Raw genomic sequence first — 23,032 nt, 5'->3', positions numbered from 1 at the left:
CACATTCAAGCCATGCGTTTTATTCAGTATTTATTTCCATTCACGCCGAGAGCAGACAGAAAATACACCAAGGTTTTAAGTCCAAAAGCATGACTCAGCAAATTTGAACATTTTGATCCCAATGTTCCAACCCCGCAGTGCAGACGGATTCTCACATTAAACAACAACACAAACAGATCGAGGTTCAGAATTCAGTGAAGAAGATGCAGCATGACAGAGAATATCCAACACACTGCAGACGCTTTGTTCTTGTGCCGGCTTCTGTTTGCTCCTCAGACGTTCATCGACAACATCAGGAACTGTGAGGAAAATAAAAACAAATTACAATCAGCTCCCATGCCATAAACAAGCAAAAAACAATCAGAGACACACTCAGGATGTGACAGGATTAACCCCACCCGTCTGGTCTAACAGGTGTGGTAAATCAAACACCTCTTGTGTATATTTGCAGAGGTTAAAAGACACACTTCCGCCTCTCAAACACTACCACACACACATCCACACTTTTGTAGTTTTGTATATTTACATGTTATAGTCTTTAAATATGTGCATTTAATTGAATGATTGCAGTGCATTGTCTCTGCTTTTATTTATTTGTGTCTATTTTTAGACAACAATAAAGACTGTAACACACCTGTTGTGCAATATGTGCAATTTATATTTAGATTAGCAGCTGATTCTGATGTTATTCTTGCAGTGAGCCAAGGAAATGTTGTTGTATGTATGTTTGAACATGTTTGTTTTTGTTTACCTGCATGATGTTCATCTTCACCCGGCCGCTCTTTCTTTGGTCCAGAACCTGGAAGGCTCCTGGTGAAGGGGAAGAGTTTCAGTCAGTGGGAAATTCGTTCTCTAAAAGTAGATTTTAACATGAATAAATCTGCGCTTTGATCTTGAAGGAAATAATGATGTGACTGTGAACCTTCTGGAGGATTTTTTATCCCAACTCCATTCTTTTGAATATATACTAAACATGCTCATTTGAGTTTAATTGTTAATGAAAATATATGAAAAACACTTATTTTATTTTAAATAAAAGATTAATTTAATTTTTATGAAGTATTTTGGATAAAAGCGGCATTGAGAGCTTCAATACATTAAAAACATGAAGTTCAACACCAATAAATGTTGATTTTGATTAACCATTAACCCTGTAGATACCATTTGCAGCATTAATATAATATTTTATAACACTACTATATTTGTTTATCTTAATATATTTACATGCATATGGTTTGTGTCACTACTCTCTTGTTTTATACATACATTTATATTTAATTAATTTACTTTTGATCATTATGTTTATTTATTTACATTTAAGTATTTTTTAATTTATTTTAATACTGATTTAAATTCAATTGAAAAAGGAGCAACTTTAACACAATGTCATTTCTCCCGGATGTATAAAGTGTTTCTGATTCTGATCATTTCGAGGCATTAGTCGCTGTAACTCCAGCATAGGGTTGGATTGGACGTACTGAACATGTTCTCCAGACGGACGATGCAGGTCAGGTAATCGTCGAAGTCGATGTCGTAGTTTTCGTCAGCAAACCTCAAACCGACCAGCTGCAGCAGCTTGTTGTTCAGCTGAATGCCTGAAACACACACAACCATCAGACAATATTCACCAAAACACAAAATAATAACAGAAACTAAAAGCTCTTATTTGGATGAGATGTGGTGCTGCTACCACTGTTATTGTTGCCATACTGCTTTCACTTATACAGCCTAAAACATTTACCTCTATTGAAACGATATTACACAGAACATTAACAGCATATGTAGATCCTTTTAAATTGATTAATAAAACACTAATATGAGTAATGTACATTTAAAAACCTAAGCATTACACATTCACATCAAAGATCAGCAAATATGTTAAATTATTATCATTATATTTCGCATTGTGACATCTCCAGTAATAACAATGGCCATAATAATGATACAGATTATTATATATGATAATGTAAATAATAAAACTTGTTGAATAAATCGCAATATATTAACAGAACGTGTCCTTTCCAGTACAACATGAAAACTGTGTTATGAGAACATGTCTGCCGAAAGATATGAATTGACCATTTCAAATGTATTGATTATATTGGGATAAAAAATGGTCAGAAACATGAAATGAATAGTTTTGCACCAAATGTAAACTCTGCACTCAGCGGACTGACCTGCAGCTTTGAGAGCGATGCGCAGCTCGTAGGACGACATCTTCCCAGAGCGGTCGGTGTCGTAGGCCAGGAAGAGCATCTGCAAAACAGAAGAAGTTTATAGATATTATTATTTATATTTATATCTTTAAAAAACCCAAAGATTTCACAAAGAGCTGCACTCCTCAAACCTCAAGGCTAAAATATTCTACTCCATCACATTTATTTGACAGCTGTTTCAATGCATATCTGAATTATTAATACAAAATATACATCAAGTACATTATTTCTCTCTATGTAAATATTGTGTTTTCTATACAATTATGAACATTTGACAATATTTAGGTGAATTATTTTATAACAATATTGTATTTTTTGTAATATTTCATATTTTAATATAAAAACAGTTATCATTTATATTTATATTTAAAAACTCAAGTGCAAAGATTTCACAAAGAGCTGCAGTCCTGAAACCTCCACAACTAGACCTAATTTACAGCAGTAAATAAAGGAAATCCAATGAGTACTGCTATTTCATACCTCTTATACCCTACATTTCAGAGGTAAACATTGTACTCTATTTCATTTATTTGACAGCTTTAGTTTCAATGCATATCTAAATTATCAATACATAAAAAAATAATGTACATTATGATATTAATACCCAACAATTATCTAAACGACATATTGTAATCAAACGACAGCCCGAATTTAAATGCAGTTCGATATTTATAGCTTCAAATCAGGAACGCAATTATTATTATTTAAATACTTCTACTAACTCTATATTTTTAAACCCATGAATCAACACTCACAATCCACTTCTTCATCTTCTCCCAGAAGACCTTAAACTCCTGGAACTCCAGCTGCCCGGTGTTATCCACCTAATCACTGTCAAGGAAACTCTTTGAGGCAGTAATTATCCATCCGTTAGAAATAAAACTACTCCTTTATTTCTCCTTCTTATCTCCAATATCACAAAAGCATTATTCTACAGGACGAATGTGGTCTGGCGTTAAAGGTTTGCAGTGTAAGGATACGTCCATCAGGTTGATGATACTGTGGCAGGTGGCGAGACTCAGGCCTTCAAACTTGATCTCTTTTCCTGAAAACAAAATGCATGAAAAATAAGTTAATGATATATTTTCTACAGGACTAAAATGATCAAATATTCAATTTAAAAAAAATGCAATACACCTACATATATCCAGTATACACAAATACTTTGCCATCCCTCTTAGTTATTCATATTTCCTGTTGTGTATGAATTTATGACATGTTAACAATATTTAGGTAGATTATTTGATCGGGTTTCATCGTGTATTTGACATTTGGAAAATAAACATGGAACATATTGTAAAAGTGTTATAATTATAGTGTTGTAATTTTGGAGTCACATGGTTGCAGCCCAACAAATATTTGCATATAAGGACATAAATTAGAGGACTACAGGATCTTTACATAAGGACTAATTATGCATTTAAAGAAAACTTCTTGGTTGCTAGAAGAACACTTTTTGCTTTGGGCTTGTAACATATCAAAATTAAAATAACTAATGTTGGTTAGTTATCCATAATGAACAGATATGTTGCCTTCTCAGATTGTTACACTTGAATAATAATTAAGAACCAAATCACTAAACATAAAATTGTGTGCCAAAGATCTGAACAGAGAGACAAAAACAGATGATGCTAAAGTGTTAATTAATAAAAAGCTGCAAAAAAATAATTTTCACGTCATTTTTTATTTTGTGTTCACTTACTTCTGCGGAGAACGCCGTTCAGCATCTGCTGGAGCTCTCTGACGGAGATCGCCTGGTCCTGGAGACACACGGGGGGAAACACTCATAGTCATCTACAAATATATATCTCTAAACTGTATTTATAATATAATACTATACTATAACAACAACAATTCTAGTTGGAATTCACAGTATAAGATCCCTGTCCTATCCCTAACTGTGTCCATCCTTAAAATTAAAAATGTGTTGGTATGTTGAAAATGTGTTTTTACTTTTCGGTTTCAGAAGATCATTAGAAACATTCTATGATAAAAAGGCTAGAATAACTTCACAATAAGCTGAAGAATAAACAATCCCGCTGCTCCTTAACACAATCGTTTCCCCGTTAGGGATGCATGAAGTCCATCTATCTGACGGGTTGGTCTGTGACATGCCAGTGAAAACTCTTCTCTCTTCACACGTGTAATATGCTGTCTCCTTACATCTCCAGCCAGCTGTTCGAACAGCCTCCTCAGGCCTTTCTCCTCGTCCGTCTCCTCGTCCGGTTCAGAGGGCATCGGCGGCTGGAGGACACAACAACACGGCGTCAGAACGACAACGCAGGAGGATGATTTAATATCCGATCCTGGGGGAGATACTCACATCTGGCAGGTCAGCATCGACGTTGCTCCCCATCTCCCTGAAGGACAGAAACACAAGTTGAGACTCAGTGATTACAGATGTGTAATTTTTAACAACTACTCGGTGAGGAAATTCATTTCTGTCCTTGAAACAAACACTGAAGCTTCAATGACACCAACGTGGGAACTTATAACATCCATTACCTAAATATTTATAAAGATTAAGCATAAAAAACATTACATATTAACACATATTAGTGCAGAAATGTAACATATCATACATATTACATCTTTTAGGGATCATTATTTTAAATGTATTTGCGTTTTTACATACAATAGTTACACTTTATATCTTTAAGGGTCTATTATTTTAAAATTCTCCTTGTATTTTCACACATAATCGTGCCAAAATGTTACTTAACATATCTTTAAAGGTCCATTAGTTTAAATACTCTTTGCGTTTTTAAACAAAGCAATGCCTAAATGTAATTTTCTAGATCTTTTAGGGAAATTATCTTATATTCTCTTTGCGTTTTTTACACATATATGTGCACAAATGTTCAATATTATATAATAATGGTTTTTACGTTTTTCAAATAATAGTGTGCAAATGTTACATAAAAGTTCTTAAAGGGTCAATTGTTTTTAATCCTCTGTGTGATATTTACATATTATCCCTCAAGGGGCCATTATCCGGCACATTACACATTGTAAAACAGCTTTGAGTTTCAAACACTCACAGGGCCCCGGCCTTCTTCTCGGAGAAGATCCTGATGATGAAGTCGGCCTCGTTGTGCGGCTGGAAGGTGGTGGGAACCAGCAGGTATTTCCCCGGAGGCAGCGTGAAGCGCTCGGAGATTTCCCGCATGTTGATGTAGGTCCTGCTGCGAGCCTTGGAGGCGTTGTAGCGGAAGAAGTCTTTCCCCGCCTGGTCCTCGTCGTTTGGAGCCTGAACGCAGAGAGACAGCAGAAGCTTAGTAATGTTGTTTAAACTGGACAGAAGGAGCTTGGTAACACATAAGTTCAGATATTAGTACACAGTAGTATTTATCCATCCATCCATCCATCCATCCATCCATCCATCCATCCATCCATCCATCCATCTATCTATCATGTCTTTGTGCAGGACCCTCTGGTGTCTCTCTGACCTCGTACACTGCGAAGCCGATGGTCTCCAGGTCCATGCCCTCCTTCCTCAGCTTCCTTCTGTTCTTCTGCATCAAAGCGATCATCACGCTGCACACGTCGTCGTCATCGTCGGCGTCTTCCAGCTCCAGCTTGAACTGCGGGTTGGTCCAAAACGTGTCTGCGGATTGAGGATGAAGAGCTTTAAAGAAGTGGTTCACAACCTTATTCTTTATGGGATCCCTTTCCTGTCATTACATCCTAAACCATTAGTGATATTTCAAGGACTTATCAAATATGAATCGTCTAAATGCTGCCCATGCTTTTTCCCAGGTCTGAAGGTCTCACCGATGAAGTTCCTGCAGCCTCCAGCGGTGGAGCCTCTGATCCAGTTCCCCTCCAGCATGTTGACCTCCCAGTGGCGCTTCGTGTCGTCCGTCAGAGAGTCGGGGGTCATGTTGCAGATCTCCACCTTGTCGTAGTTCCTCTTGAAGTCATCAAACTCCATCCTGGAGTCACAAAGAAAATAAGGTACAGGGAACTTAAGACGGACCATTTATCTGATCCTTTTCACAGTGGTTATTCCGTCCCCTACACCCCTGCATACATACAACATATCTAATGTACCGTACAGTCCCCATAGTTTGGATCACATTTATCTCCCGGACTCACCAGAATTCACCATCATCTGTTGAATTCTGCAGGATGCGAGATTTCTCTGAGGCGCTCACATAACTCCACTCTCTGGAGCTGAAACACGAGACAAAACAACCTGTTATAATGTCTACCTGCTGGAATATTCAGTAAAGTAAGACACAAAAAGGAACACAGAGAGATAAACTACCACAGAATTCATGGTTTGTAGTCTGGTTGTGTGTCTGGATGTCTTCCTTACATATAAGGGGACTTTTGCATGGTCCATTTTCTCCTCATCCATCCACGTGTATACCCTTATTTTTTCACACATGTTGTATATAATCAAAGTTATGATAATGCTTACTCATCACTCCAGGGGCCGTTCCACTCGACCTGTCCCCAGGGGTTTCTGACCCTGACCAGCTGGACCTTCTGACCTCTGACAGTCACCTGAAATCAGACAAAAAGTCAACTTTCTATGGCGAGGAATTTCCCCTCATACTGTTCCTGTCTCCAAAGCTGCCTTCAAAATCAAAGCACATCTAACTAATTCAAAAAAGGTACATTTACAATAAACAAATACTGCAAGAAGATAAAGGTTTAACTCTTAAATATTATAAATCAATATATGACTCCAACACTAATTCCAGTCAGAGACACATGAAAGCAGTCGCACCTCCTCCAGGCCTGTGATGGAGTAGGCGTGTCCCTTCACCAGGCCGGTGCTCGTCTTGGCCTCGGACTCTGCAGAGCTGGTGATCTGGAAAAAAAGAGCTTGAGTTAAGAGATATACTGCAGAAATGCAACATCAAGGAGGAGACAGATAAAGACTCAACAAGTAACGACTATATAAGTTTGAAAGGCTACAAAAAAGATGCAAAAAGACCAAGAAATCAAAAATAAAGAACTACAAAAAGATGTAAAACAACTATAGAGATGCAAAATGTAAAAAGAGAAGGTAAATGGACCATAAGGATGCAAAACAAGAGACTCAAATGGACCAGATGCAAGATTGAAAGAAATAAAACCACTAGAAAAACCTGTAAGCAAACTGAAAACTGTAAAAAATGTGAACAAGAAGATTCAAAGTGACTACGAGGATGAAAACAACAAGAAAAGACATCTGAGATACAAAACTACAGAAGGAAAATGACTACAAAGACGACAGAAATATACGAAACAACAACAACAAAAAGAAGCGAAACAACAACAGAGACGCATAATAACAAATATCCAAACAAAGATTATGAAAAACTCAAAGAGACACAAATGACTTTTATACATGAAACTAAACACGTGAGGCAACTGCAGGGAGTCAGAAAACATACAAGTAGTCGAAGAATTACGAAAAGGAAACAAACTCAAAATGACCCAATGCAGAAAAGGAGATGCAGTTTGAAAATCTCCTGCAAAGAGGTAAAGAAAGAGACTTCAAGAGACACAAAAGACAACAGAAAGGCGTGAAACATCTACAGAGTCACTACAATAAGATGCAAAACAACAAAAAGAGACAAAAGATGGACAAAAGATGATGATTTCTACTCATTTTTTAGTCGTTCTGTCTCTTTCTCTGCTCGAGAGACTTTGAGAGGATTGGAAACAACAATAATTAAGATTCCTCACATCGATGGAGCATCCCATCATGGATCCTCGGTCCATCGCCTTCTTCATGATGTGGAACAGGTTGTCGGGAGCGCTCTTGGTTTCGTAGACTTCCCCGACGCCGCCAGTGAAATCCTCCATGGCCTCCATGGTGCTGCCGCCCTTCAGGGACTCGTAGCTGCCGTGCAGTCTGGGAAAACATACACCGCGATGATGAGCGTGGACTGAGCAAAGTGATGAAGTCCAATAGTAGACTTGAAGATTTGCTTGTATTTGAAGAACACCCTGATCATTTTGGTGACCATGAGCTTTTCTCAGGCACCGCACAGAAACACAAACGTAGGCTACATGTCGTTTGTGTTTATGTCTTTTACTGGTAACTGTATTCTATCTGATATACATTTTCTATGAGATGTCTACTGTGAAGTGAGGTATATGTTGTAGGGATGTTTGTGAAGATGATGAAGAAGTCTCCGGAGACACCAGCTTGTATATAATAAGGTTTATTACAAACAGCACAGTATCATACCCCAACACGGGCAATACGAGGTTCCCAGAGCCAATTGTGGAAGACCCCCGAAATGTCTTTGTGCAATTTATGGGAGAAAATGTGTGTGTGTGTCCAATGTGTGTGTGCGACCAAAGGAGGTGAACTATAATAATGTGTACCCAACTAAGGAGAGATGTATGTTCTTCCAACATGTCTTTCTCTTACTCATCTATGGAGGCCCTCTAACAGATGGGGCTTCCTAAACAACCTCTTCTCTGCCCTCTCTATGAGTATCTAACTGTATATGAACTGTACATCTGAACAGATTTAATACACCACTTTGAACTGCATTTATTATATGAAAGGTGCAAATAAAGATTATTGAAACTGACTGGCTGATTTTTGTTTCTGTCCTGAACCAACAGGAGGAAAATTGCTAGCATGGCCAAAACTCTAATCACTCTATCATCACGTTCACTGAGCATTTTAATGATCCCTCTCATCGAGTTTAGTATAGTTTATAGTCATCTAGCAGAGCACAAATGCAATGGCATTGCAGAAACCGTTAGCGCTCCCCAGAGGATGAACCTCGGACTTTTAAGGATCCTTTCGTCGAGTTCTGTTTTTAATTAAGCGCTAAGAAATCCTAAATCATCAGCTGTGTCTTAAACTTGGTAATGGTGGATGAAAGGAACAGAACGGTGAGCTAAAACTTTGGTCTCCTTGAAGCAAATATTACAAAATGAAATGCAGCGATATCAGGAGCATGGTTCCCAGAGGATGGACTTTTTTTCTAACTTAAGACCTTTCCTCAGTGACTTCAAAAACAATAAAAATGCAGAGAAAGTTTGCACTCCCCAAAGATGCACCCCTAATAACTGAAATGAGCGGTTTATTAATCCTGTTGTGTATTGACATTCATTTAATGTATTTTAATAAAGTAAAATCTTCAATTCAATGTTCCTTCCATTGATTTCCATAATTGGTAAAGCGCTATAAAAGGCAAAACCCAGAACCTGATAGTTGTGGTTGGACAGCAGAACTTACTTGGCGTAGGCTTTCTCCAGCAGGGCGCTCCAGAACTCGTTGTTGGAGGCCGAGTGAAGCATGATGAGTTTATTTCTCACCACCGGCAGCCGGTCGTCCACCACCACGTCCAGCCACTTGTTGTGATGCCAGAACTGAGGAAACAACAGAGAATTTGATCATGAAACACTTCTTATTATTAGTTATCTAAAGCGTCCACAGCGTCAGGGAGGTGCACTTCAACTATGTGAAGAGGGAAAGGGGGATTTTACTCTCAATTAAGCAGACTTAATCGCACAAACTCTTAAATCTGTAAGCCTTAAAAACTCTCTGACAGAAATAAACCTGAAGAATGAAAAACATTCAAAAGAAAAGGAACATTTCCCAAAACCATTAGAGCAGTGAAGTAGTAGAAGCTGTATATTTAATCCCACAGTTACTCAGATCTACTTGTATTCATCTGTGGCGTTCATTTGTGTGACTTAGAGACTTAAATATCTTCCACAGAACCAGCAGTAACCAATACACATCTCCGACTCATCAGTCAGCAGCCAATCAGACGACAGCGCACCTGGAAGTGAAAGATGCCGGCGTATCTGTTGTCAAAGTCCTGGTTGGGGGGCATGACTCGGGCCATAGCCTCTTTTTTGAGGGTCAGGGATGCGATGGCTGCCAGGAGCCAGCAGTCACCTGTGGAGAGAAAACAGGTGCATCATGGGTAAATAAGGGAAGGCTATGCTCATATATGTGTACACGTGTTTTTATAATCCACACATTCCCACAGTCAGTCAGTCAGTGTGTGTGTGTGTGTGTGTGTCTGTCTGTCTGTCTGTCTGTCTGTCTGTCTGTCTGTCTGTCTGTCTGTCTGTCTGTCTGTCTGTCTGTCTGTCTGTCTGTCTGTCTGTCTGTCTGTCTGTCTGTCTGTCTGTCTGTACTATGTGCCTATGAACGGCGTCTCGCAGAAGTGACCCACCCAGCTGTCCTTGGCAGATGTCCGTCCTGTCTGCCCCCCCAACGATGAACTTGGGGTTATCACAGATCTCCTGCAGACAGACGGGAGATCAACAGGTTGCTTTTTCTAACAGTGAATCATATGACAGTTGAGAGGTGAGACAGGTTCCTTTAGAAGGTGTGTTCACATTCCTGGCATATAAATCAGTGTAAAATCCCAGCCACTGAAACACTGAAACACTGAAACACACACACACACACACACACACACACACACACACACACACACACACACACACACACACACACACACACACACACACACACACACACACACACACACACACACACACACACACACACACAGCAGCTGAAGCATTTACTCTGGAGAAACGCCCGACAGAGAAATGTGTCACAGTAACAAACGTGAGTGGTGAGTTTTCTAAAGTGTACTCAGTGAAAAGAACAGGTGTACAATTAACTTGAATAATAATTAACTGTCATTTTTTGGAGACAAATCACATAACATAAAATAAAACATCATGAAGAAAATATAAAACAACACACACAGATGCTTTAATTTCAGATATAAAGACAAGTATTGTTCAGTTACGGACTGTTTGTACACTTATCGTATAATATAACTTGATTTACTTTAAGGTACATTATAAATGTGAGAGACAATCTTTTATATTTATTTTATTTTGGCAGATAGGAAAAATAAGGATGAAATGATAATAATAATGAAATAATAATAATAATAATAATGAAATAATAATAATAATAATAATGAAATAATAATGAAATAATAAATTACTAATATAATAATCATTACATAAAAATAATGATTTAAAAATAAAATAATAATAATAATAAAATAATAATAATATAAAAATAAAATAATAATAATAATAATATAAAAATAAAATAATAATAATATAAAAATAAAATAATAATAATAATATAAAAATAAAATAATAATAATAATATAAAAATAAAATAATAATAATATAATAATAATAATAATAATAATATAAAAATAAAATAATAATAATATAAAAATAAAATCATAATAATATAAAAATAAAATCATAATAATAATATAATAATAAAAAGTTTATTAAACCACAATTAAAATTTACAAAACACACATGATTACAGATTTAGTTTTAAAGTTGTTATTAAAGTGAAGTAATCCTAATCAGATAAAAACCCAACTAATCTTCTATGTTTTCTCAGTGTCTGCAGAGTGTTTTACGGCAGATAGCGCTGAGGTGTGTGGGGATAAAGTCTGAAACTCAGAATCAGGAAACTGCACTTGGCTCTATTTACACAGTTTTTCTTGCAGAACTGGTTTTGCAGCTACAGCTCGATAACTTCCAATACATGCTATATAATACCAACACTCATTCAGTAAATGCCATTGAAGCTTCATTTATTCAGCTATTTGATCAGTTTTATTCCACATATTTAAGACTTTGTGTAGCCTATTAGGTAAAATACTCGACCCAATAACACTCTCTGTCAATACTTGTTTAGGCACCTGCCAAAAAGGCTCTATTCATTCAGGTAATTCCAGTTTTATTCCATGTATTTATGAATGTTGTTTGCCTGTTAGAATAGCGAATATGTCAAGTTTTATAGGTATATATATACCCATCATAAAGGAGTGACATCACACACACATTTCACCTCTAAACCCTAACATTTCATTCATTCATCACCGGATTAAAGACACAAATGTTGACTTTCTCTCATGTCTCCATTTTCAAACAGAGCTTCACCATTCAATCTTAAAATCTACAGATATCATGTGTGCTTTCATACCTTGGGTCTCTTCCATTCAATGTTGACAGGCACGCTCTGGCTGTAGTAGAGCGTGGAGTCTTTGGCAGGGAAGTCCGGGTCCTCAAACAGGACTCCCTTCACCAGACACTCGTGCCTCAGCTCATCAAACGACTTCCCGTTCGACTGCGTGTCCACGGCCTTGTTGGGGTCGGAGCCCCGGCCCGACAGACTGGACTGGAGAGGCATCTTCCTCTTCTTCTTCTTCTGCAGGAGGAAGAAGCTCAGCGAGGGGAATAAGAAGGAGACGGTGTGTGTGATGGAGTGAGTCTCCTGCTGTGTGTGTGTGGTTGATGCAGCCTGTCAGGTGGGTAGGGCTGACAGGTACACACCCTCCGGGCAGAAACTGGTTTGTCCTCCGCGGTGAGCCTCGCCCCGCTCTGTCTCTCTTATCTCTGCCTCTCTCTGGGCTTGGCCGGCAAGAAAATGTAAGAATTAATTCCTGAGGATTCGCCAGTAAATAGTGGTTTACCCTCTCACACTGCTGGGACACTCTGGGTGGTTCAAGTCCCAGAACAGACCAAGTTTGGAGCCAGGTTGAAGGGGCCAATTTCTCCCTTGAGCAAGGCATCAGACCTCTCTCCCTGAGCGCTGTAAAATAGCTGCTTCTAACACTAGGATGGGTTAAATATACTTGATTTCACTGTGTTCTTCTATTCGTTTCTTGCTTTTTTTCTCTGGTTTTTGTACACATTATGTCTTACCCTCCCTCGCTCCTCTTTCTGTCTGTTTTCGGGGTGTTTCCATCTCCTCAGCTGCACCTTGCATCCTCCCACATCCATCTGAACTACTACAACATTCCTGCTGCACACTCACTGGATTCTCCACATAACTTCACATGAATGCATTGACAAAATAAATGTTGCAGAGCGACACAACTATTCAAAGGGTTAGCTTGTACCTTACTGTATGCTTTCAGTAGGAATATCTCATACAGGCATCCTTCACATTTTTAAAGTACCTTGGCTTTGGGTTTGGTTGGAAACGAGTCTTTAATCAATAAGCTGCTTCATATTTCTGCAACAACAGACTTGACTTTAACATCGCTTTCCTAACTTTGTAATGAAACATGTGACATCCTTCCATCTTCACCCACTTTTCCGTCAGGGTCGTGGAGGTAACAGCTCCAGCAGAGAGCCCCAAACTTCTCTTTCCCTGGCCACATCAACCAGCTCTGACTGGGGGATTCCAAGGCGCTCCCAGGCCAGCGAAGAGATATAATCCCTCCACCTGGTCCTAGGTCTACCCCCCGGTCTCTTCCCAGCTGGACGTGCCTGGAACACCTCCCTAGGGAGGCGCCCAGGTGGCATCCTCACTAGGTGCCCGAACCACCTCAACTGGCTCCTTTCAACGCGAAGGAGCAGCGGTTCTACTCCGAGTCCCTCCCGGATGACTGAACTTCTCACCTTATACCTAAGGGAGATGCCAGCCACCCTGTGACACATAATTACATAAATTAAGATGAACTGAATTGTTATTAAATCAAATTTTGCCACAACTACAAAAAAGTACCATAAATAGACCAATTGAGTCAGTTTCCGATCAATATTAACAGTGATTTATGGTGCATGAACAGTTCTCTTGACTGTGAGTTTACAATAACTCTATGAGTAAAAGTCCTGCATGAAAATAAGAACAATGACCCAAAGGTGAAAACACTCTGTTTGCCGGGTCTTATCTTTTCTGTACCCTTAATAATAGATGGTCATTATCGTTGTTGATTATTCACTTGCCAGTTAATTACCCCACTTTTAACCTAATTCAGTTGAAGTAGTCAATAGGGGTTGAAACTAGCATAACCTTAAACATGTACATTAGTGTAGAGGTAATATTTTTCCAGAAACATCAAATATAATAGTTGACATTATGATCAATTGTTCTCGTAGATAAGGTTTTGAATGCAGGACTTTTACTCTTGTATTATTTTAACAGTAGGTTATCAGTGCTTGTACTTCCTCTACTCCCTCTTTGAACATCTCTCTGTAAAATGCAAACCATGCCAAGGATTTCTTGTTGATCCTGGCAGGGAGCGAAACTTTCATGTTTGTTTTATTCCACAAGATGTGTATCAATAGTTCCCTCCCATCGGCCTTTTTCAACATCCTGCTCAAACATCATCTTTATATATAAATAAAATGATCATTTAAAAAGAGTGATTGGGTTTTATGTCTTCCTGAGAATATATAAAGCCTGTACTTTGACTTTATGATAAGGATCAGATCCCTTTAACAACCAGGTTTAGCTGTCTCTCCAGTCTGGTAGTTCAGGTTTAACAACATACAATTGGTATCAGAGTTTTTTTTATGAAGCTGAATCACATGAGTCTCAAATAAGCTCATCAGAAGTGACAAAAAAACAAGAAGGACAGGGGAAGAGCGGAGACCTTCCTTAAAGCCACACATCTTATCTTTCCACGTTAAATAAAGAGGAGAATCTTTTGTTTACCCACCCTCACATCTGCTCCAAAATGTGACGCTTCTGGGGCTTTCCCTTCCCTGTAGTGTTTTATGTACCGTTTGTGTGCATGTAAATGGTCTGCAGAGGCTAAAATCCCTGTGTTCCCATCAGGGGGAGATTCTCTCCCACACACACACCCCCCCTGGCTGCCAAACGCTTCCATTAGACTCCTTTGTTTACCTCCCTCACATTATGACATCACTATGGAACACCTGGCTCTATTTGCAAGCGCCCCAACACATTGTACGTGATGGGCTAAAGGGCGGGACATCTCTAAGCAGTTGACCAATCACAACAGAGCCGGATAGCCAGATAACCAATCAGACTGCAGACTGGGCTCTGGTTTCAGACAGAGGGTAAGAAGAGCTGCAGGGGGGGGGGGAAATAAAGAGTTTTTTGATCCTTAAAGCATGGAGACATCTCCCATCTTCCTGGTGCCTGCTTCACCTTTCCCACAAATCCATGAAAATAATAACAGCGTATTTTATGTAAACCTGTGGACAAACGGAAAACACATAATCTCCTTTGCAGAGTCAAGAACTAAAGAATCTGACCGAAGCTTTTTTCAAATAAATTCTGTTATTTATTCCTTGTTTTTAGGGCTACAGGAGGGAACAAAAGCGTACTGACAAACATAAAAGACGTCTTCCAGGCTGATTCCTGATTGAAATATTCAAAACAACTTCATATATATAAAACAAAACAAAAATACAAATCACACTTTCAACGTGTGATATCTGAACCAATGTGTGTAAGCCCTCTGTAAGCGCAACCTGGAAGCCGACGCTTTGTAGCCAAAATATTACAAAAATACAAATTATTTACACTTTTTAAACCTTGCACAGTTTGTGCGAAAAATACAGCCTTTGATTCTTAGATATTTCCTCAACAAGGCTATTTACAATTTTGAGAAACCTAGAGAAGAAACAACCACTTCCTGTTTGGCTGTTGTTGTTTTTTTAAGTTCCCATGGTCTTTAGTGTTTGTATTTGACCTTTGAGACCCTAAATCCTCCTAATACAGTTTCTCAACCCCATGAACATCACAATGCAACTAATAGGTTTTCCTGTTCTGAAAATGTTCTTCCTGTAGATATTGATTTGTTTAACAACATAAACTGATATAGAGCTTCATGTCACTATGTTTTGGGACGATATTCTCTCTGTGTTTAGACCTTATGGAAGCTGTTGTTTCAATTGATCAAGTGCATTTGATAGGAGAGGGGCAGAAGATGAAAAGTGGTATTGGCAGGTTAAACAAAAAAGAGATCTTTGAAAGGAGCAGTCCGGCATTTAGATCATTGTTTGCCTGGTCTTACCCGAGTCATGCGTGTGTTTTAGTTGCAAAAAGAAAAGAGAAAACTCCTTTAAATTCACATTTGTTCTTACTTTAGTACCAAAAAGGATAGCCTGCGACCAGAAAAAAGGGTATCCATGTCAATAGCCTTTTCCAATAAGTCATAGACGTTCAGCTTTCTATTTTTTTGCCCAAAGTGCCAAAAATGAATGTCTGGTCAGATTTGTCATCTAGTCCATTTCAGATTGTTGCTAATTCAAAATTAAAATATTAAGACACCTTCTTGTACCTCTGCTCGGGTTTAGACAACAATAAGGTTTATTTTCTTATTTGAAAAAACAAATAATGTTTGTAGTAAAGCATATTTAAATTCCTAAACGTAATCTATTGAAATTAAGGTTTGTTTTGACTTCAGCAGAAGAGATAGAAATGTTCAGACGATACTCAGCCTTACCCACCGGATTAGCCTAGCTGCACAACCCGTGTAGGTAAATAAGAGGTTTCAGATTTCCTGGAAGGTGTTTTTGTTTTGTTTTTTCCGGCCGTTTCTGAGAAAAACAGCTCAAACGGTTTCTCTAAAATGCATTTGCACATGAATCATGGTAAACAGGTGGAAGTGTTTGTCTCTGCAGAAGGTACCGCGTATATTCTGTACACCACGAACAGTTCATCCCATAATACTTACTGGAGCAACCTGTTTTGGCTTGTCCTTTTTTAGGATTTACAGTCTATGATATTCCTCGGGTCAGAACAGAAGCATTTTTAGGGTTTTTTTGGGGGGTAAAACTACTTTTTGTTTTCTTCAACAGGAAGAATACTTTCCAACAGTCACATTAATATGCTGCGTTTAGAGATCATGAAACTTGTGCACGACAGCAGAGTAAACAGCAAGGCACCAGACCTTTACACTGAGGAACTATTTAATACTGACATCTAGTGGAGACGCTTTGGTAATTAGACAATAACACAGGAGACAAGTTAACAATTGTCTGGAAGTGAAAATCCAAGCCAGTTTGGAAAAAGGAACTAAAGAGGATCTCTGACTCTTGTGCAGGTGTTGCCATTAATCCGTAAGAGTCTCTGTGAAAAACTGGTGAATCTCAACAAAGATCTGGAGATACCTCCAAAACGTGAGCGGATGTGGCTACTGTTCTGTTTTCTCCTGTGCGGTTCCTGTCACCAGCAGCAGGTTGCAGGCCATGAACTGGACATTCAGCACGTTGCTGGTGCTCCCCGTGTACAGTCCCACCATTTCATTAGAAGACCCGTCAGCCGGTGCAATGCCGTGGGAGTTCCTGATGTCCCACACTCGCACCGAGTTATCTATAGACGACGACGCCACCAGGCTGCTGTCGGGGCTGAAGGACAGGCTGGTGACGCTGTCCGTATGTCCCCGCAGGTCTTTAAACAACATCCCTGAAGCTAAGTCCCACAGCTTCACCCTCTGGTCCTCGCCGGCGGACGCCAAGTACTTCCCGTTGGGGGAGAAGGCGAGGGACAGCACAGGGCCACGGTGTCCGGTGAAGAGGCGAACAGACGCCCCCTGCTGGGTGCTCCACAGACGCACAGTCTTGTCTGTGGAGCCGGTGGCCAGGTAGCTGGAGTTTGGGTGGAATTTGACGCAGTCCACGTCGGCGAGGTGCCCGGCGTAGATCCGCAGCGGGTAGGTGCGGGAGAACGTCCAGAGGCGGGCGGTTCGGTCCTGGGAGCCGCTGGCGAAGTAAAGGCTGCAGGGGCTGACGTCCACGTCCCACACCGGGTACGCGTGGCCCCGGTACAGCGCCGTGTTGGTGAAGCTGCCCAGGTCCCAGTAGCGGACAGTGGTGTCCTCGGAGCAGGACAGCAGGCCGGAGCTGTCTGTCAGAAGGCTGTGCGAAACACTGGGCCGCTGTGACCTCGCAGCGTCTTTATCTCGCTGCCGGAGCCGTCCTCTTCGTCCTCCTGAGGAGAAACAATGTGACATGTGTTACCCGTCTGAATCTAAACTGCTTGGTAATCAATGAAATACTTAGACAGTGAGTTAGAATTATGTGGAAAAAAACATCTGTTGAATAAATTATTATTTAAAAAGTATCAATTTTAAAACATTTGGGTTCAAATTGATTAATCTGTTTCAAGTTCTTTAGCAATAAATGGACAGTCTTGATAATATAGTCTTTGAGTTTAAGAGATAAAGATCCTAACATCTAGAATAATCAACATTTATTTGGAACAGCAAGCAAACATAAATATGGAAATATTCTGTCCGTCAAGGATTTGCTTCTATTTGTTGTTTCAAATCCCTGTTAAACATCTATTTGTTTTAAACTGGAAAATTGTGATGAATAGTTTTCTACATTGTCTGATGCTTATGTCTTTCTCAAAAACCAGAACATTTATGACCAAGTGAAAGATAGAGACAGATAGTGGATAATCATGAGGTGCAGCCCTGAAAAGCTATGCATATTGCAAAAACAGTGTAATCTACACAGTAAACCTGTGGAAACACAATGAAACCATTTAAAACCAGAAGATATTGTTTTCACCTCCTCCTCCAGTACGTCACAGGCCAGGTGAATGTGCGACACGTCAGCCTGATGAGGTTTGGCTTTCAGTTTTCTAGCTCGCAGGCTCCACAGTTTCACCGTGGAGCTGTCGAATCCGGCAGACAGCAGCCGGCTGTCAGCAGAGACCTCCGCCGTGTTCAGCATCTGCTCCGTGTTGTGGAAGGCGTAGAAACACACGGTGGTGAGCGTGGGCGGGCCCTCGCGGACCTTCTTGATGCAGTCCTGCAGAGCCTCCAGGGCCACTTCGCTCTGTGGTATCCCTGCAGGGACCTCCACCCCATCCCCGCCCTCTGCCCCATCTACTCCCGCCCAGGAAGAGGTGGAGTTTGGAGCGGCGGTCACCCCGCTGGCAGCTCCATAAAGCTGGTAGTCTGTGCGGCTTGAGGCGGTGACCTCCACCTGCAGGTGTGTGCTCAGGGCCCTGCAGATGGCGCTGTTATCCTCACTCTGCAGGAAGCGCAGCAGGTAGCTGTAGGCCGGCTCTGTTAGGTGCACCACGTATTTGTGCTCCAGGAAGGCGCTCAGCTTTGAGTTGGCTGCGACGTCCTGGGCGGTGAGAACCTGACGGAGTTGCTCTATGGTGGCACGCTGCTCGCTGTCCTGGAGAAAGGCGCTGTGGAAACGACTGTAAAAGCCATCTACTGCTCCCTTCAGGCCACAGTGCACCAAGTCCAGGTGGAGGTAGACAAACAGTGGGTAGAGGAGGCTGCTCACCTCCTTCGCCCAGGATATTTCTGTTTCTGATTATTGGGAAATAAACATAGTGTTCTTGGGGTTTTGTAATAAAAAAACAAAATCATATAGGATCTAAAATATTACAATACCAAAGATCTATCTCAAGATCTGGCAATGACAATAACAGGCATATTTCCAAGGCATGTGATTTGCTAGATTTGATTATCCTCAACAAAATGTGCAGCAGAATGTGAATGTGATACCTGAGAGGAAGGAGCGCAGCCTGGAGAACTGAGCCTCGTACTGCTGCGGGTCGGACTGGCACGGCGCGGCAGAAACGATGTTGGCACAACCCGACTCCGTCTGCACTGCTCAGAGAGGGAGAAAATTAAAAATTAAAAATAATAATGGTAGTGTAAGTCAAATATTCATCATGTAGAATACGCTGTTTTAAGAGTGTACGATATAAGCAAATTAAAAAACAGCCCTTGGCCATTTTGTACATACCTGCTCAAAACTGAATAGCTCCTTCACTTTAAACATATACATTTTTACTCAGACAAATTCCTTAAATGTGCAAACCTAAGAAGTCAATTATTATGTTTTGTATGCAACAAAAAAAATTGTTACGGTTTTGAAGAAGAAACACTAGTTTTCTCTGAACTGTTCTGGTGACATCTATCTGATGTGAAAGACAAATGGTATTACTATCATCTTTGTTTAGTTTATTCACCTGTGAGGCTGGCAGCCATCTCCTCTGCTGACTGGAAAAGCTTGGCTCCTTTCAGGGAGCCGTCAGTGTCCACATACTGTCGCCGCTTCAGGTACTGAGTCACAGCATACTGGATCTGCTCAGTGCGAACCCGCTTCATGGCCTGAAAAATACATATGTATATATATTTGTTTTAATCACCAGTGGTGGAAAGGTGATTTTCTTGAGTAATGTACTCAAGAACAATGTTGACCTACTTCTACTCTACCTGTATTCCCTACTTCTCCTCTACTTCATTGGGAAATATTATACAGCGCTCTCCTTTACTTTTGTCTGACAGCTTAGGTTGCTAGTTTCTTATACAATTTCAGAATATTAATAAAAATAAATATTAAATAAATATATATTTTTTACATCATGCTACAAATATAAACATATCTAATGTAGAAAACACATATCACATAATACACAATATAAAATATTCTAGATCTATACTACAGTATACACTAGACTACTACTTACTATAAGCAAGCTAATGTGTTTGAAAAAGCATTACACATAACATACACCTTTTGTGTATTATCTACATATATACGTCAGAATGAAAACGAGTGTGGTAGCTTGAAATATCACAGTATTAACGCGTAAATCTAGTCTAAAAGCCTGTATGTTTCCAAATTAGAGGAAGATGTTTGAGCTGAGTTAACAGCTAAGCTAACCGGCTAAGCTAAAGGCTAATGGGCCTCCAGACTTTACGCGGGATTTGTTCCGGTTCCGTTAGGACCACCGGACGGATCTTGGTACTCACTGCATATCGTGCTATTTCTCTCAGTGCTCGGATACTGTGTGCGAGCTTGTGGAGTTTTAACTCTGTTCCCAGGTGAAACTACGCCAGTCGCTGCCACTCCATCGTGTTTTCCGCCCCCCGGTCAGGCTCCATTAAAACATGCTAAGTTAGCTAGCCACTTTCATCTCTGTTGTGGGTAACTGCTATCGGCTATCGACTCGTTCTCCTGGCTTTTCGTATCAACACCCATTGAGGTTCTACTACTTATGACTGGAAAATATTTTTCAACTCTTTTGAACCATTCCGAAATATCAGAAGAAGGCACACATACACCAGGCGTCATTACATTAATTCGAGGGCGCTATGACCTGAAATCAGAAAAGAAAGTTCAGAAACAACATACTTACTTTAACCTATTTAAATTCATTATTGATTTTTAAGCAATTAAAAGAGCATGTCTTCTCCTAATGTTTCCAATGCAGGACGTTTTCTTACAGTGGTTTATTGTTCAGAGTGGTATTACAGTAGTAACACTTTAATCAGTGTTGTGCGTGAACGAGTTCAAAAGAACGCGTTCATTGAACACGCTCATTTTTTCGTGAACGTTGAACTGAACGCAACACATTTTTCAATAAAGAACTTGAACGTGAATTAGTTCACATTATGTGTCATGAACGGCAGACATCACTGTAAATGAACGTTGGCATTTGTTTTCCATTGAAAAATGAGTGACATCTGTTTTCTCTTTTGAAACGCAACGAGAGAGAAAGTTCCTCCCTCCTGTAGGTGCCGCTTAAATCATGTATCAACGCAGAAATAGTTTTGGCACTGTATGCGCAATGCATTGCGGGCAACGTAGTGTCCGGCTGAGAATGGTTGAGTTGAATAGCTGAAACGTACTGGCTTCCGCACGACGTTACCCATGATGAATTGCAGCAGAGCGGCTTAGGCATAGCAACGCCGAGAGCGCGGAGGGCTGGAGGCTCGAGAGAGAGAGAGAGAGAGAGAGAGAGAGAGAGAGAGAGAGAGAGAGAGAGAGAGAGAGAGAGAGAGAGAGAGAGAGAGAGAGAGAGAGAGAGAGAGAGAGAGAGAGAGAGAGAGAGAGAGAGAGAGAGAGAGAGAGAGAGAGAGAGAGAGAGAGAGAGAGAGAGAGAGAGAGAGAGACCAATGACGAGAGTGAGAGAAAGATTTAAAAAAAAAAAAAAAAAAACAAGATGGCTAGTGGAAGTGATGGCACGGAGACGGACTCCGATTCTCCTCACGAACATTTAAAACAATTTTACACCTTTTGCAAACCAAGACCCCGACGGCAAAAATCTTTCCTTCCTGTGTAAGATGTGTCCACCTGCGCAGCAAAAACAAGTTAGGACATCGACAACGTCCTTCTCGAATTTGAAACGGCACATTGAATTAAAACATCCATCCAGTGTGAATGCAATTCAAGAGTTTTGCTCATTTCATACACACACATAGGTATATATAATATCATATATATCAAATAATATATTCATATTTCATATTATATATTCTTTATTTAATTGAATGCTAGTAGATTTCATTGCACTAAGTATAGAACTGGTCTATCTTGTCTGTATTGCTACAAGTTTCAGCACCTGTTAAGAAACCCACAATAGCAGTGTTATGAGCAAATGTCTACAATGAACAGTTTCAAAGAACGTATAGTGATTTCTAGCTCGTAGTGTGAAAAAAAGTATTTATTTGAATATTTCACGAAAAAAGTGAAATGAACTGAACTTTGAACTAGTTCAGAATTCAAATTGTGAACTTTGAACGTGAACTGTTCACTTTGAGCATGTATGAACTGAACTTGAACTAGTTCAGAAAAGCTGCGAACTGGCACAACACTGACTTTAATCGTACTTACTACACATAATGGGTCTCTTAAAAGATCAATAAAAAAGGAGGTTTTTCTGAAGACTTTGTCGAGATACGTGGTCCTCACAGGACAGTCACAAAGCTAGTTTATAGATTATGATTTATTGCTGTAAATTGTGCTAGCCAACAGAATTTAATGTTGAGACGATCAAAGCTGAGCAATAGAAGACATGTGATATTTTTTCATTTTATGTTTAAAACGATTGTTGTCTATAACAAAAGTGTTTTTCCTGTTTGTCTTCCAGGTCCAAGAGGACAAATTGAGAACCTGGGTCCATCTCAACAAATGTTCGCAGGCATCCCATAATCCTGCATTTTTTGCTTTCGGTTGTCATTATCATCTTGGAAACACTCTCAGGTGAAGTATCTTTAAAAGGCGTGTTAATTAATGTGCAATCACATGTTTCCATCGATTTGTATCAACGTTTTTGTGTGCATGTTCATTATGAAATGTAATCATATATTGTTATA

General features: G+C 39.8%; 2 protein-coding genes across 2 annotated transcripts; both read right to left on the bottom strand.

Moving 5' to 3' along the window:
* On the bottom strand, positions 1–12,488 carry capn9 (calpain 9). The gene is made up of 20 exons (XM_063884020.1): positions 12,175–12,488; positions 10,370–10,439; positions 9,968–10,086; positions 9,418–9,551; positions 7,902–8,070; positions 6,955–7,038; positions 6,643–6,728; positions 6,315–6,392; positions 5,991–6,151; positions 5,666–5,823; positions 5,258–5,466; positions 4,540–4,576; positions 4,380–4,460; positions 3,919–3,976; positions 3,197–3,261; positions 2,972–3,040; positions 2,178–2,256; positions 1,479–1,595; positions 752–810; positions 1–299 (listed from the first exon to the last, which is right to left on the bottom strand). Exons 1-20 carry the CDS (start codon positions 12,379–12,381, stop codon positions 273–275), a joined length of 2,067 nt encoding a protein of 688 aa, XP_063740090.1. The 5' UTR covers positions 12,382–12,488; the 3' UTR covers positions 1–272.
* A 2,721-nt stretch (positions 12,489–15,209) lies between these two features.
* taf5l (TAF5-like RNA polymerase II, p300/CBP-associated factor (PCAF)-associated factor) lies at positions 15,210–20,880 on the bottom strand. The gene is given in 6 exon segments (XM_063883988.1): positions 15,210–17,808; positions 17,811–17,886; positions 18,471–19,231; positions 19,430–19,534; positions 19,900–20,041; positions 20,687–20,880. Coding segments are annotated over 5 exon segments (1,800 nt in total). The 5' UTR covers positions 20,039–20,041; positions 20,687–20,880; the 3' UTR covers positions 15,210–17,089.
* Between the last annotated feature and the right edge of the window lie 2,152 nt (positions 20,881–23,032).

This window comes from Eleginops maclovinus, chromosome 5, assembly GCF_036324505.1.
Source record: "Eleginops maclovinus isolate JMC-PN-2008 ecotype Puerto Natales chromosome 5, JC_Emac_rtc_rv5, whole genome shotgun sequence".
Taxonomy (NCBI): Eukaryota; Metazoa; Chordata; class Actinopteri; order Perciformes; family Eleginopidae; genus Eleginops; species Eleginops maclovinus.
The sequence above is the reverse complement of the archived record's forward strand: the minus strand, read 5'-3'. Positions and strand labels throughout refer to the sequence as shown.

Excerpts from the sequence above, each read along its gene's own strand:
- capn9 (XM_063884020.1), bottom strand. The coding sequence starts at position 12,381 with ATGCCTCTCCAGTCCAGTCTGTCGGGCCGGGGCTCCGACCCCAACAAG. Across the intron at positions 4,577-5,257 it reads GAGAAGAAGGCCGGGGCCCT|GGAGATGGGGAGCAACGTCG; the intron begins GTGAGTGTTTGA and ends TCTGTCCTTCAG. Across the intron at positions 3,977-4,379 it reads TCGAACAGCTGGCTGGAGAT|GACCAGGCGATCTCCGTCAG; the intron begins GTAAGGAGACAG and ends GTGTGTCTCCAG.